We start from the raw sequence: 14,151 nt of genomic DNA, 5'->3' as shown, positions 1-14,151 counted from the left end.
CCCCATGCCCAACCATGGTTCGAGTCCTGAACCTAGTGGCTTGCTTTCTCACTTTCCCTCCCTCTCTCTCTCTCTGTGTCTTTCTCTGGTCAAATAAGAATAAATGAATGAGTAAATAAAATTAAATTAATTCTTAAAAAAATAAAAAAGCATAACCTCAGATGCTTTCTTGCAGCAGAAAACATTTTTCCCAGAAGGCACTGGGCCTCAGTTCCCACTCCTGTCTGCACACCGCCACACCTGCGCTCTGAGGCAGGAGATGAGCAGGGCTCCGCTGTGCTGCTCAGGACAGAGCTGAGTTTGTGAGCCTCCTGCCTTGGCCTCCCCCAGGCCCAGGACCGCAGGTGCACGCCACCGCACCCGGCCCCAGGGAGGGACCTGGGTCTCCCGAGGGCTCCAGCTTGCAGAGCTTTCTAGCAGTGGGCGTCACCACAGCTAGACCATATAAGCTTTTTATAAAGTGAAAAGCAACTAAAAAGTAAAGATAGGCTTTTGGGGCCAGCAGGTAGTGTGGTGGTTGAGGCGCTGGATTCCAACATAGCCGACCACGGTTTGAGTCCCAGACCAGGTGGCTTGCTCTCTCACTTTCCCTCTCTCTGTGTCTCTCTCTGGTCAAAATTCAAAATAATAATAATAATAATAAATAAAGTTAAATAAAACAATTCTTTTTTTTTTAAGGGTTTTTTTAGGAATAACACTGCAGTACAAAGGAGGAGGCAACAGCTACAGGGAGTTGGGGCAGGGGCTGCGGTGGTGGGCTCTCCTTTGCTCTCAGTGAGCAAAAGGAAGGGACCTGGAGGCTGAGACTCTGTGACCGCGGGGGGCCCCTTGGCAGTCTAGAATCTCCTGGGGAGCAGAAGTTGGGACATGCAGGGCCCAGGTGAGGAGGTGGGAGTGAGGGGAGAAGAGGGTTGATGAGGACAGTGAGGTCGGAGCTGGTTGAGCAGGGACCTTTGCTCTCTACTTCGTTCCAAACACAGCGTGTCAGGGAGAGCTCAGATGCATGGAGGGGCAGAGGGAGGAGCCCCCACCAGGAGGCATGTCAGATTGTCAGGGGGAGGATGCTGGCTTGGGAGCTGAGAACCCAGCCAGACACCGAGGGCTTTATGTGGCCCGTTTGATGTCCTGTGGCCCCAGCACAGCACTGGCAACCATGCCGAGCCCCACACGGTGAGAGGGACCCCCACCCACGGCCTCAGCCCAGCCCTCGTCCCAGCTGGCGGTCCCTGGGAGGCACAGGACCCTGCGGTCCCTATGGCATCAGGGTACTAAGGGGGAAGGGGCAGTCCGGGGCAGATCCCATCCCACCCTGCCTCACCCCTCACCCTGGTAACTCTAGTCCAAAGTCAAGCTGCTTACCCAAACGGCAGGTTAGGGGACCCCATTGGACTGGGCTCTGGGTCAGCCTCCCTGCCGCCTCCCCTCCCATCCTGGGCCAGCACCTCCTCCGGCTCAGGAGCCTCCGTCTAGCCCACGTCCCCTGCTCCCTGCTCCCTGCCCTGCTGCCATTGTCCTGCCCATGGTCCAGGCCCATCCTTCACTCCCGCTGGTCCTGCCACCGCAGGCCCTCCGGCTCCCCACTCACATTCCTCCTCCAGCAAGTCTCCCTTAACTACTCCAGCCAGGTGGGTCTTAAGGGCTGCCAGGTAAACTGCAGGCCACCCAGTCACAGCTGAATGTCAGAGAAACCGATACTTTGTAAGTATAGCGCAATGATAGCACAGGACAAATTGACGCTAAACATACCATTTATCAGAAATCCCGTTTCACTGGATGTCTGGTCTTGATTTCAGCTGGCTAAGCCTGCAATCCTCCTCCAACCCCCATCCTCCACCCTCCACAGGCAGGCCAGGCAGGAGCTGCTAGTTCCAAGACAGGGCCCGGGTTTGCTACCCTTCCTCCCCTCCGCCCCAGTCACGCAGCCACAAAGCCATCCCACTGCGGGGAGCGGGAGGCTCCCGGGCGTCAGGTGCTTGCCTGGGTCAGAGATGAAGTGAACTAGATGTCATCCCCGGGCCCCAAGGCCACACCGCAATCCCGTCTTGCCCCGCTGCTCCATGAACTCACCCTGTCCTTCCTCCTCCTAGAATGGCATTTCTTTCTGCTTCAGCCAACCCTCCCTCCAACGTTCTCCTCCTCCCACTCCAGACTGTTGGGCATTGCCTGGCCTTGCGCCAACAGCCCACGACAGACACCTGTGCTCAGGTGTGGACCTGAAACTTCCCCCGATCCTGGGCAGAGGAGAAACCTGCAGGCCACATACAGACATGCCAGGAGGGGGCAGGAATCAGGGAAGAAGGAGGTCTCAACTGGACAGCAGGGGGTCGGGTCGTGGGAGTCCCTGGCCCCAGCTCCAGCTCTGTGGCTTGCCCACCCTAGGGGCCCAGGAAGCATTGTGTCAAATGAAGTGTCGGAGAAACGCTTGACCTCCAGCCTGGAGGAGGCCCTTCCCCAGCCTCCGCGCCCAGGACCCCAGCTCCTCTAGCAGAGGCTGAGCTAGACTCCCTAAAGTAGTCAAGGCCCCACACGGAGGAGCGCCCCAGGTGGGAAGGAGCAGAGCAGGGGCTCCAGACAGGGAGGGGCCTGGGATCAGAACTGTCAGTGGAATGGAAGGTGGTCCCAAGTCGGTCCCAGAACAGATACCGAGGGCCCTCCCCCATAATGGCATCATGCCGCCTCTGGGAAACTGCTGACTGGCACCCTGGGGGTTGGGGTGTGACCAGGACCCGTGGAGGGGTGCCCCCTGAGGTAGCCAGCAGGCACTGGCCCCACTATGGAGCCATCCCGTCACCAGCTGCCTTCAGTGGCCCCTTGGTGATGAACAACAGCCACTCAAGCAGCCACGTCCGAGGTCCCCAGTTCGACCCCTGTTACCCCACAGTGACAGGCACCAGGTGGTGAGGCTGCCCTGTCAGCCCAAGATGGGGCTGCTCATCGGTCTGTCCTCCAGGGCCAGCGTTTATAGTGGCACGCTTCACTGGCCCTCGGCCGACACGGCAGGACTCCAGGCTCTCAGCCCTCTGGCCTTCTCAGATGGGAGCCGGTCTCAGCCAAAGTTGCCCCCACCTCCACCCAAGGAGACTGTTGTGCAGTGTGCCCGGGGCCAGGTGTCCAGGGTCCCTGTGTCCCCAGCACATTGAGCTCCACATCCAGGAAGCCGTGTGGGCCACCAGGGTCCCACATCCCCAGGGCAGGGACAGGGCTATCCCCACACACTCTGCCTGGGGTCCTGGAGCTTCAGGCCCAGTGCTGCTGTGTACAGGTCTGACTGGCACAGTCTCTGGGCAGATGGCCACCGGGCCTGGCGTTGCTGTCACAACCCTCCCTGTGCCTCAGTTTCCTCATTACACATTGGGGTGACACCCTTGCTTCACAGAGTCACCCTAAAGGTGCTCACAGGCAGGAAGAGGATAGACCAAACAACACACCTGGCCACTGGGACGGCTGTCGCCCTACCCCCCTCCTTCCCACACCCCCACCCATCATGGGCCACACACCCAGTGTGCAGCCCCCAGGGCCAGGGGCAGTGGAACCAGAGCTGGAGGCCTCGTCCATCCCTGTCCGTATCTGCACCCTTTCCAGCCCAGCCTCTAGGGCACAGGAGGGCAGAGGGGGTGCCTGTGCAGATGACCACCACCCAGCTCCTGACCAGGCCCGGGGAGTCAGGTCACATGTGACCTCAGCCCAGCTGCACACGTCCCTGAGCATGGCCGGCTGGTCCTGGGCCACATCACACCCCTAGGTTACAGCTCTGGGCCCTCAGGCCCTGCCTAGCACTTGGCAGTTCCATCGTCTGGCAGGCAAGGGGACCCTCCTAGCTCCACTACTGTGTGCAAACACAGAGGCCTATCCTTGCCAAGCCAGGGCTTCGCCTCTGCCCAGCCTCCCTGAGCAGATCCTCCTGCACGCTCCTGAAGCCGGTCGCCACCACTCTCCCTGCCCACTCCCCCCTGCTCCAGCTGCCACCTGTCAGCCCACACTTTCCTTTTCCCTCCCTCTCTCCATCGCCAGGCACTGAGGCAGACTGAGGTACCCTCACAAGCAGCGTGTGGAGCAGGTGGACACGGGGCTGGAGGGCAGGTCCTGCTCAGCAGCCGAGGTAGCCAGGAGCTCAGCTTTGCAGGGCGTGAGGCTGGCAGAGAATGAGCGAGGGGCGCAGCGCTCCCAGGACAGACAGGAAGGCCCAAGGTCGGACCCAGGGACTCGGTCTTTGGCACAGCAGCTTTGCAGAAGCATAAAGCCTAAGAGAGAAGCTGCCAGGAGGCGAGGCTGGAGGTGGGTGGAAGCCAGATCCGAGAAGACAGGACGCCCGAAAACCTCGTCCCCTCCCACCCCGAAGGCCAAGCTGGAGTCTGTGCTAGAGTAGGGGCTCAGCAGCTGAAGAGCTGAGACTCCAGCGGGGGCACTAGGCCCACGGGAGGGATCTGCCCGCACCATCAGGGGGCCACCGCGTCCTCCCCATGCCTGCTCCTGTCCTTTTCTGAGGACCAATGCTCTGACACCAAACTAGGTGCTGCTCCCCTCCCCTGACCCAGTCCCGAGTCTCCCCTACCCCCATCTGGGGCTGACATGGGAGGAAGGGGCAGGTGGGGAAACCTCTGGGTCAGCTCAGGGGACAGCCACGTGCTGGCCTGAGCAGCCAGGGTGCCATATGGGCCCCGGCAGGGGTGAAGCGAGAGGTGACTGCTGGGCCCACACCCAGGCCAGGGGAGGCTGAGTGGGAAGCTGGTTTCGCTCTGCATCCTACTGTGGGGCTCCTCCCTGGGACTTCCCAGGCACTGGCCCCAGCCCCAGGTGACCTCTTCACTGGCAGAAGGGAGAAATTATGTCCTCCTGGATATCCCTGCACCCCCAGAGCCTCGTGCTCTGCCCCCAACACAGTATCAGAATCCAGCCACCTGGAGTGGTCCCCACCTCTGCTGGGGCAGGGCCCTAGGGTGCAGAGGATCTATAGTCTAGCGGGCCACCCTGGGCCTCCCCAACCCAGGTCAGCCTGCCCTGGGCTCCCTCCGGGTCAGGGCCAGCTGCAGCCAAGGTCTGGGGGTCTTCAGCAGCAGCTGGGGTGGTGGACTGGGGAAGAAAGGCAGGGCAACAGGCTCCCCCATCTGCACTGACTCCACTGAGCAGCCCCAGGTCTCACAGAATCCCGGGACGCACCTCTGGGACGGACCCGACCGGAGGGTCCTATCCCAATCCCTGGCCTGCCCCCTGGGACTGAAAGCAGCTCTGCTCTGGCTGGGCTCTGGCTACCCTCACCAGGTCTGGAAGGCAGCGAGGAACCCTCCAGGTGCTTTCCAGGTGAGGCTGCACCGCAGCCGGAGCAGGTGGGCGTGGCAGGAGGGCCCCCCCGCAGTGGGGATCCAACCCGCTCACCTTCATGCTGGCGGCGCTGCTTTCCGTGGTCAAGGGGCTTCCGGGCTGCGGCGGGTCCCGCAGTGGCTGCCAGCGAGGGAAGCTGGCAGGCGCGTCCTACCTGACTTCCGCGTGGGCTCACCCCTCCCCTCCTGCGCCTCCCGCCCCGCCCGGTACAGTCAGGGAGGAGCCGGCGGCCTCGGGCTCAGAAACCTCCCTGGCTGGGTCTCTGAGGGTCTCAACATTCCTCCCTTCCTCGGAACCGATAATGGGGGCTGGTGTGAGGGGAGGCGGGAGGGGATTCCCCAAACTGGACGCCACCTGCGGCTGGGGGTGAGGGGGGTTTACTGCTGTCCCTCTTCCAGGGGGAGCCCTGCGACCATAACAGAGGTGAGCACTCGCCAGCTCTCCCTAACCGGGTCACACCATCCCCAGGTGGCCTCCAGAGCCAGCCCTTGACCTCCCACCAAAGCCAGTGTTGGTCCCCTTAGAGGGAAGTGGAGCAAGGACAGAGAGTAAAACACACCCCCAAAATAAAGTGTCTTCTCCCACCCTGAACCCTTTGTGGGCCCTTGCTGGGGAGTCTGAGGGTCTTGGGGACCGTGGCAGGCCCTAGGTACATGCATGGGCGACTGACAGAGGGGGCTCCCTTCATCCCCAGGCCCTGATCAAGATCTGCGCAGCCTAGGCCAGGGGCAGCAGCCGGGAAGACTCCCAGTGGCCGGAGAGTGACTGTCCTGTGGGACTGCCCCCGAGGACACCGGGGCTGGGAGGGAAGTGGGGCACCAGGCAGTCAGCGGTGGCTGAGGCTTATCCACAGTGAGGAGGCCACTTCTGAAACTGTTTCAAAGCAGAGATGTAGCACAGAGCTTAGCAGGCAGGAAATGCTGACAGCACCAGGGTGCTGGGGTGGGCCGCAAGCACCCACTGTGTCTTGAAGGGCAGGGAGCACCCATGCCATCATGGGATGCAGCATGCTACAGCCCAGCATGGAGCTGCTGCAGCTCAGGGCTGGCGGGTGTTTGCTCGAGTCGCCGGAGGCTGAAGGTGTAATGCAGCCCCACACACGTTTCTGCTGGGGAGACCCTCTGGCAGTCCGCGACAGTACCTGGGACCCTGTTCAAAGTATAGCAGGCAAAGATGAAGGGAACTTGTGACACGGGATCTTTGCAACTCCAATGGAGCAGAGTCAGATGGAATGCATCCAGAGTTGCATGATAGAAAACCCCCAAAAGTAGTGTCTCAAACGAATTTGTGTACTTTTTCTCTCCTGTAAATGAAGTCTGGAATTGATTTGTGCAGGAATAGTATGAGGAACCGTAGTCAACAAGGACCCAGAATCCTTTTAACATGATACCATGTGGCTGCACAAGCTCCAGACATCACATCTCCATTCCAGCCAACAGGAAGAGAAAGTGATAACGGAGGGTGCCACACTCCACACGGTGAGTCACACGACCACATTTTACTGCCAGGAAGCCTGGGGAGTGTGATCTCTTTCCGTAAGGAAGAACTAGGACGCTGGGGACATCCAGGAGGCTCTGCTGCAGACCGGAGGCCCGTGAATGCTGAGTTAGGGTTCGGAAACAGAATCAGTAAGAGCGAGCACGGGAGGAGCCCAAACTCCAGACCTAGCGGCCAACCAGCCTGAGATTCTCCTTGTGACAAATGGCGCCCTCCCGCCCCAATCCCCAACTCAGCCTCCCTGGGAGATGTACAGTTTTGTCATGTTAGAACAGTCTGCTGACGCGCCATGGATTTCCCCCTGCAGGTCTATGGGCAGCCTTCTTTCTCAGGGACTGTATTTGGCATTCCCAATTTTCCTGCCCCAGAAACTTCCTTTTCATGTCCTCCTTCCACATGAGGGAGCCATGGTGTGGAAGCCACAGCCCCTCGCAGCCAGGGCAGTGCTTCCAGTCTCTGGGGCGAGCAGGAGGACATGATGAAAGCAGGCCTCACCCCCCAGTGGAAGTACCTACACTCACTCGCAGAATGGAGGGCAGATTCCACCTGGTCCTGTCCATGAGGATGTTGGAAAAGTCGTGAATTTTTACGTGGAAAAAATATGTTATGACCTTTCGGGCAAACCAATAGAAAGGAAATGGATCCAGCTCTTTGAGAAAGCGACTCAGTATCCAAAGCCTTAGTTTATTTATTTTTAAATTTTTTGCAGAGGTTTTTGCTACAGGGTACGTGTGCTCACCAGAAAGACAGAGAGAGACAGAGAGACAGAAAGCGAGAAATCACCTCCTAGGGGGGATGGACACGCAGCCGTCCCCCCTTCTCCTCCATTCTCTTGGGATCTTGGGCACACATGCACACGCGCCTGGCGTGAGTTTAAGCCACCAGGTCTGGGACTCGAACTGCAGTCGACTACATGAGAGTCCAGCGACATAGCCATTACACTAACTGCTGGTCCCTATTTGTTTCTTCGTTCACCAGAGGGCTGTGCATTTGCCAGAGGGGAGAAAGTGCCCCCCATTAGGGTGTGGTCACAGTCACCCTTTCTCTTCTATTTTTCCATCCTGTTGGGGTTTGGGGCATGTATGCATGTGCTCTGTTTCTTTCAAGCCACCAAGTCTGGGATTTGAACTGTAATCAGTAATCATGTGGGATCCCTTAACTACTATGGAGCTGGCTCAAAAGCCTTAAAAATATTAACTTTGGAGCATTCATTTAACTTTTTAAAATTATTTAGTTATTTATTTTCGGAGAGGTTTTTGCTATAGGGCGTGTGCGCTTGCTAGAAAGACAGAGAGAGACAGAGAGACAGAAAGTAAGAAATCACCCCCAGAGGGATGGTCACACCACAATCCCTTCTCCTCCATTCTCCTCTCGGGATCTTGGGCATGCATGCACACGCACCCAGCGTGAGTTTAAGCCACCGGGTCCGGGACTCGAACCGCGGTCGACTACGTGGGAGTCCAGCGACATAGCCATTACGCCAACTGCTGGTCTCTCATTTAACTTTTTGTAAACTGTCCTAAGGGAAAAAAATGCAAAATAATTAAAATATATCCTTTGCAGCAAAAACTGCCAGCCACCTAGATGTTGCACAATAGGAAAATATCTAAGCAAATCTGGTATTGCATATGCCATGCTGATTAAGAGCCATAAAAATATGTAGTCAAAGAATTAATAGAACATTGGACCTGCTTATGTTAAATTTTAAAAATATTGCAAATGTTTAAAATTTTTTGTTTATTTCAGTAAGTTAAACTGCATTGAAATACTGGAGATTAATAACTTGATATTTCTACTGGCTTACCACTGTGAACGTGCTGAAATGCTCTTCTTCCTTATGCTAGTTTACTTTTTTCATATTTTCTACCACAAATTCATTATCAGTTTTATAAGCTTTATTATTAAATGTACTTTATCTTCACACTGAAGTCTACCATCATAAACTTCATTTCCCCTAGACTCGGCCTTGCTCTTTGGCCTCCGGTCTTGAATGCAGCTAGCGAAGAAGGGACAGTGCCTTAGATGAGCCCCTGGTGACCCACGTGACCCAGCTGCCCGGCAGCTGGCAGAGCTGGCCCTGCCCTGCCTTGGCGGAGAACTTCAGTCAAGGCCCACGTGAACCTCCCTGGTGGACCCTGGACCCTGCTCCCCTTTCCTTGTCAGACTCCAGAGACCTTGCCCACCCACTCACACTCCTCCTGGGAGGGCCAAAGTGCAGCAGAAGGCCCCCCATTCCCTCTGTGTATGCGTGTGTTGTGTGTGTGATCCATGCATATATGTGGGGGGGCTGTGTGTGTGTGATCCATGCATATATGTGTGGGGGCTGTGTGTGATCCATGCATATATGTGGGGGGGCTGGGAGTGTGTGTATGGTATCTGGGTGTATGTGGTGTCTAGATGTATGTGTGTGTGTATGGCACCTGTGTGTGTATGGTGTCTGTGTGTGTATGGCATCTGGGTGTGTGTGTGTATGGCACCTGTTGTGTGTATGGTGTCTGTGTGTGTGTATGGCATCTGGGTGTGTGTATGGTGTCTGTGTGTGTGTATGGCACCTGTTGTGTATATGGTGTCTGTGTGTATGGCATCTGGGTGTGTGTGTGTGTGAGTGTATAATGTGGGTGAGTGGGAGGACACCCGGGGAAGTGTACGTGTGCACGTGTGTGTGTGTGCATGTGGTGTTTTAGGTAGGGTCTCACTTGTTACCAACCTCCTGCGTCAGCTTCTTGCATCACTGGGACTACCGGTGTGCTACACAGTGCCTGGCTTTTCAGAGGGGCCAGGAACTAACCCCCATGTGGCCTCAGCCTGCCCAGCAGCAGCGTCCAGAGTGCCCTACTGCCGCTGTCTCCTTTGAGTTGGTGGCCACCCCACGGAGGTCAGGGTGATGCCAACCAGGGCTGTGGAGTGTCCCCGGTGGGCAAGGACACCTTGCCCACACCTCTGCGCTCACGGTCCTGCAGGGGTCTGCCCTCCCAGCCTGACGGCCTGCACGTGGCCAGAGGTACTCTGCTGCCTCCCCCAGAACTCTTCTCACAGGCCACACGGCATCAGCTTGAGCCGGTGCCTCCAAAAACCTGCCTTTCTCATCCGCCTGGACTGGTCCCAGGCACCTCGGTGGCTATGGCTTCTATCAGTTGACAGCGCTTGTCTAGGGAAGCCTCAGGGGCCTGTAAGGGAGACCCCTCTCCTAGGGTGGGCCTGTGTCCCTTGGGTCTGCCTGAAGCTGTCCTTGCCTGTCACCAGAGTGGTACCACTGGGTCAGAAACTTGAGCCCCTCACTTCTGTCTCCCTGACTACCCCCGACACCTCCGACCTTACATTTCTAGCAGTTCCTGTTCCTGTCTCAGGGAGCAGAGAGCCACGCTTGGCTGCGCGGGAAGTCCTGCTGTCCATGCTCCCTCGTCAGCCTGAGAAAACTCCCAGCGGCAGGTGTGTGGTGGGTGAGTTTCCTGCGACTCACCTTGCAGACTTGCCACATTATTGGAAATAAAGCCATTGTTCCTTTACGAGGTACCGGCTTCCTTTCCCTTTGTAGTGAAGGTATTTTTAGAAATCATTTCTGCCAGGTTTCACGCTTTCCCACTTTGATGTGACTTTACAGCCTACAGAAACTGAGGACGGGCCACGCCCATGTGAACTTTGGCCTGGTTGTCCCGGGCCAGGCAGGGCAGGGACTGGCCGTTTCCTTGAATGCCCTTGCCTTGCTCCAGCACCCTCCGGCTTCTGGCAGGCAGCTAAGCAGCTGAGGAAGGGTTCTGCTCCAGGCACTCCTCCCCAAGAAGGGGAGCCCCCCAGTCCTGTTGCCTCAGGGCACCACGGTGAACCACATCCTCAAAGCCGCTCTGCTGTCCCTATCACCTGCCACTCAGCCACCTCAGTCACAAACCACTAGTCTTCCCAGATCTCACCTCCATGACAGGCTGGCCTGTCTCCACCTGCTGCCAAGGACCCCGCCAGCCCAGGCATGCCTGAGTGGCAGGGGTGAGCACTTCCGTAGCCTGGTGGCGGGAGTTCTGAGAACTAGAGGGTCAAGCCAGGGATGGGTGGGTGAAGGTATCAGGCCCCAGGTGCAAAGCTGTAGGTAGAGGAGAGCCCCCCCCCTGCAGAGTGCGGGAGTATGGGGAGAGGCTGAGGGTTCTAAATGGGGAAGAAGGTGCCCAGTGAGTCCAGTGAGTGGGTCCCCAACTTTTATGTTGTTCTATGTTATGTCACAGTTCCTCCATCTCTGAAAGAGAGAAAAAGTAGACCCAGGCCAACCTGAACACGCCTGGTGCGGCTACCTAACTGGGAGGTCGGGAGGCTGCAGGTCATCTCTTCCCAAAGAGACCTGATCAAAAACGCCTATCTCTGTTTCTCTCCCTTTCCCGTTCGTTCTCTCTCAAGAAAAAAGAGGGGGCACCCAGGGGAGTGTTAAGATCCCAATAGCTAGGATTCGTAAAGCGCTGTAAATTCTTATTGGCACGTGGCCAGAGCTGGGTAGTGATTGTTAACTAACACGTGGTTTGCGCGTCCGGAGCAGAGCGGTCCCGGCCAGGCACCTCCAGACCACGCCCCTGGCTGTGCCGAGTCTCAGGCAACGCCCGGAGGCTCCTGCCCTGCACCTGCCAGAGGCCGCCTTCCGGGCAGTGTCCCCGGCGCGCCGGGGACCCCGAGGAGCTTGGTACGTCCTCTTTTTTCCGCGCCTTCGAGAGGAGGTGGTCTCCCCGCTCTGCCTCGGTGGCTCTCGGCGCAGTTTGGGAAAATCACCCATTCCCAGGAAACGATCCCAACACCACTCGGAGAGCGCCCGGACTGTGAGCGCCACCGGCTGGGGTGGGAGAAGGAACGCCGTAGGAAGCAGGCGGGAGGACGACTGACTGCTGGGAACATCAGCATCACTTCCCCGGTAAAGTGGGCCCGCCCCTCTGTGTCAAGCTATGCAGTCAGTCCAGTACGGGGCGGCCACACGCCCTGCTTGCCCCACGCAGCCAGGGTTAGGCCGACCTCATCATACCTCTCTCCTACTGAAGAGTCCCGCAATGGCTCCCCACTGCCCTCAGGATCGGGACCGAGGTCCAGCCCAGGCTCCCCTCTCCAGCTTGGTCTCCACCCAGTTGTACACTCACTTGTCCCGGAGAATTGCTACAGTGGAGCTGGCTGCCCCAACCACCAGGCAACCCTTTGCACACCCCTTGTAGGCGGATGGGGCCAGGACTTGGGGCAGAGGGTAGGTCAAGGGGCAGGCAGCCGGCAGCCGCCCGCCCTACGAACGCGGAGCAGCTCACTCCGGGAGGCAGCTCCTGGGACCGCCCAGCCTGCCCGCTGGCCTATCAGGGAGTGAGATGCAAGGTCGCGTCACAATCGGGCCGGGCGAGGTGGGTGGGGCTGTGTGGGAGTCGGGAAGTACAGTTTAGCTTTATTGAGCTGGACGTATCCACGCGCCACCACCATTTACCCACTCACTCACTCGACAGTGAGCAGCTGGGTGGGTTTACTACATTCAGATATGTACAACCCTCGTCAGAGCCGGTTTAGAGCATTTTCCTCACCCCCAGAGAAGCCTACTGCCCTGGAGCAGTCACTCCACAAGCTCTCTCTCCTCGTCAATCTTATTTCCGTCTCCATAGACGTACCTATTTTGGACATTTCATATTTCATATGACTGGGTCAAATAATACTAGGGTCTTTGGACTGGCCTCTTTCCTTTCCTTTTTTTTTTTTTTTTTCTTTTTGGAGAGGGGTTTTTTGTTATGCTATAGGGCGTGTGCACTCGCCAGACAGAGAGACACAGAGAGACCGAAAGCGAGAAATCACCCCTCGAGGGGATGGCCACACCACAATACCTTCTCCATTCTCCTCTCTGGATCTTGCGCACGTGCACACACCCGGCATGAATTTAAGCCACCGGGTCCGGGACTCGAACAGCGGTGGACTATATTGGAGTCCAGCAACATTGCCATTACGCCAACTGCTGGTTCCTCAACTGGCCTCTTTCACTGAGCATGTTTTCAAGGTCCACCCATATTGTATCAGGTCTATACCACTCTTTTCTGTGACCAATATTTTCCCGCAGTTCGAATTGGCCACTTTGTGTGTATGGGCTGACGGACAGTGTGTTGTTTCCACATTCTAGCTACTGTAACTAGTGCTATAAAAGTGTGTAAGTTTGGTGTGGATAGGTGTTTTCAAGCCTAGGGGTGGAGTTGCGAGTCACATGGGAACTCTGTTTAACCCTTTGAGGAGTTGCCAGACTGCTTTTCAAAGTAGCCCTGGACTATTATTTTTAAAAATCAGGGCCCCTTGGGAACCAGCAGTTAGCGTAATGGCTATGTCACTGGACTCCCACGTAGTGGACCGCGGTTCACGTCCCGGACCCGGTGGCTTAGAACTCACTCCGGGCGCGTGTGCGTGCGTGCCCAAGATCCCCAGAGGAGAATGGAGGAGAAGGGATTGCGGCGTGACCATCCCCCCTGGGGGGTGATTTCTCGCTTTCTGTCTCTGTCTCTCTCTGTCTGTCTGGCGAGCGGACGCGCCCTATAGCAAAAACCTCTCAAAACAAAAAAAAAAATCAGGGCCCATCTCTATGAACAATTTGAGTCAACCATGTCCGCACTATTCTGACCGCCCAGTTTCACGCGATCCGCGGAAGAACTAGCCGCCGACCAGTGGATGGAGTCCTGGAGCTACTGCTGGCACGTGGAATGAAGGCTGGGAAGCCCCAAAAGGGACAGTTTGGCCAGGTCCACGTCCGTCCGTTTTGGAAGGGGCCGAGGGGTTGGAGCGACTAGTGAGAAGCCAGGGGAAACGCCGCGCCTCTGCGGCGCTGGGGCATCCTGGTACACCCGGGATGCTGCCACGGTTACCTCGCAACTAGGCGGCATCTTTCCAAGCAAGCACTGTTGCCAACCAGTGACGCCAGACTACGAGGCCCGGCATGCCCCGCGCCCGCTCCTGTTTGCGCGGACTACAAGTCCCACAATGCACCGCCCACCCTTTCCTGGCCAGCCCCCGCCCGCTCTCCTGAGACCCCGAGGGCGGGCGCCGCGACCCCTTCCCAGCGCTCCCCGCGACGTGCGCTGCGCGCTCGCGCCCGTGACCCGGTTTACGTGGGGTCGAGACGTCGGGCGGAGCGGCTCGGGGTCAGGAGCAATGCGGAGGGGCGAGCGGAGGGGCGCCCCGCAGCACCGAGTCCGAGGTCTACGACGACGGCACCAACACCTTCTTCTGGTGAGGGTCTCCCGCAGAGCTCTCCCCCAGCTCCGCGCTGGGGCTGCGCCGGGGCGGCGAGGGCTGTCTCCGCGGGTCCCGGGGAGCGGCGCGGCCGGGCTCCTGAAGCCCGGGCTCGCGGGGGGGCGC

General features: G+C 57.9%; 2 protein-coding genes across 2 annotated transcripts in view; one reads left to right on the top strand and one right to left on the bottom strand.

The window, feature by feature from the left end:
- The window catches only part of ANO9 (anoctamin 9), a 21,469-nt gene extending 16,015 nt beyond the window's left edge, over positions 1 to 5,454 (bottom strand). The window contains exon 1 of the mRNA XM_027766686.1: positions 5,374 to 5,454. Within this exon, the coding sequence (XP_027622487.1) occupies positions 5,374 to 5,379 (6 nt within the window). The 5' untranslated portion in view covers positions 5,380 to 5,454. The remainder of the gene's footprint in view (positions 1 to 5,373) is intronic.
- A 1,256-nt stretch (positions 5,455 to 6,710) lies between these two features.
- The window catches only part of LOC114005314 (uncharacterized), a 64,604-nt gene continuing 57,163 nt past the window's right edge, over positions 6,711 to 14,151 (top strand). The window contains exons 1-2 of the mRNA XM_027766685.1: positions 6,711 to 6,797; positions 11,336 to 11,701. Coding sequence (XP_027622486.1) covers positions 6,711 to 6,797; positions 11,336 to 11,701 — 453 coding nt within the window. The remainder of the gene's footprint in view (positions 6,798 to 11,335; positions 11,702 to 14,151) is intronic.

This window comes from Tupaia chinensis, unplaced genomic scaffold, assembly GCF_000334495.1.
Source record: "Tupaia chinensis unplaced genomic scaffold, TupChi_1.0 Scaffold143624_1, whole genome shotgun sequence".
In the NCBI taxonomy this organism is placed as follows: Eukaryota; Metazoa; Chordata; class Mammalia; order Scandentia; family Tupaiidae; genus Tupaia; species Tupaia belangeri.
The sequence above is the reverse complement of the archived record's forward strand: the minus strand, read 5'-3'. Positions and strand labels throughout refer to the sequence as shown.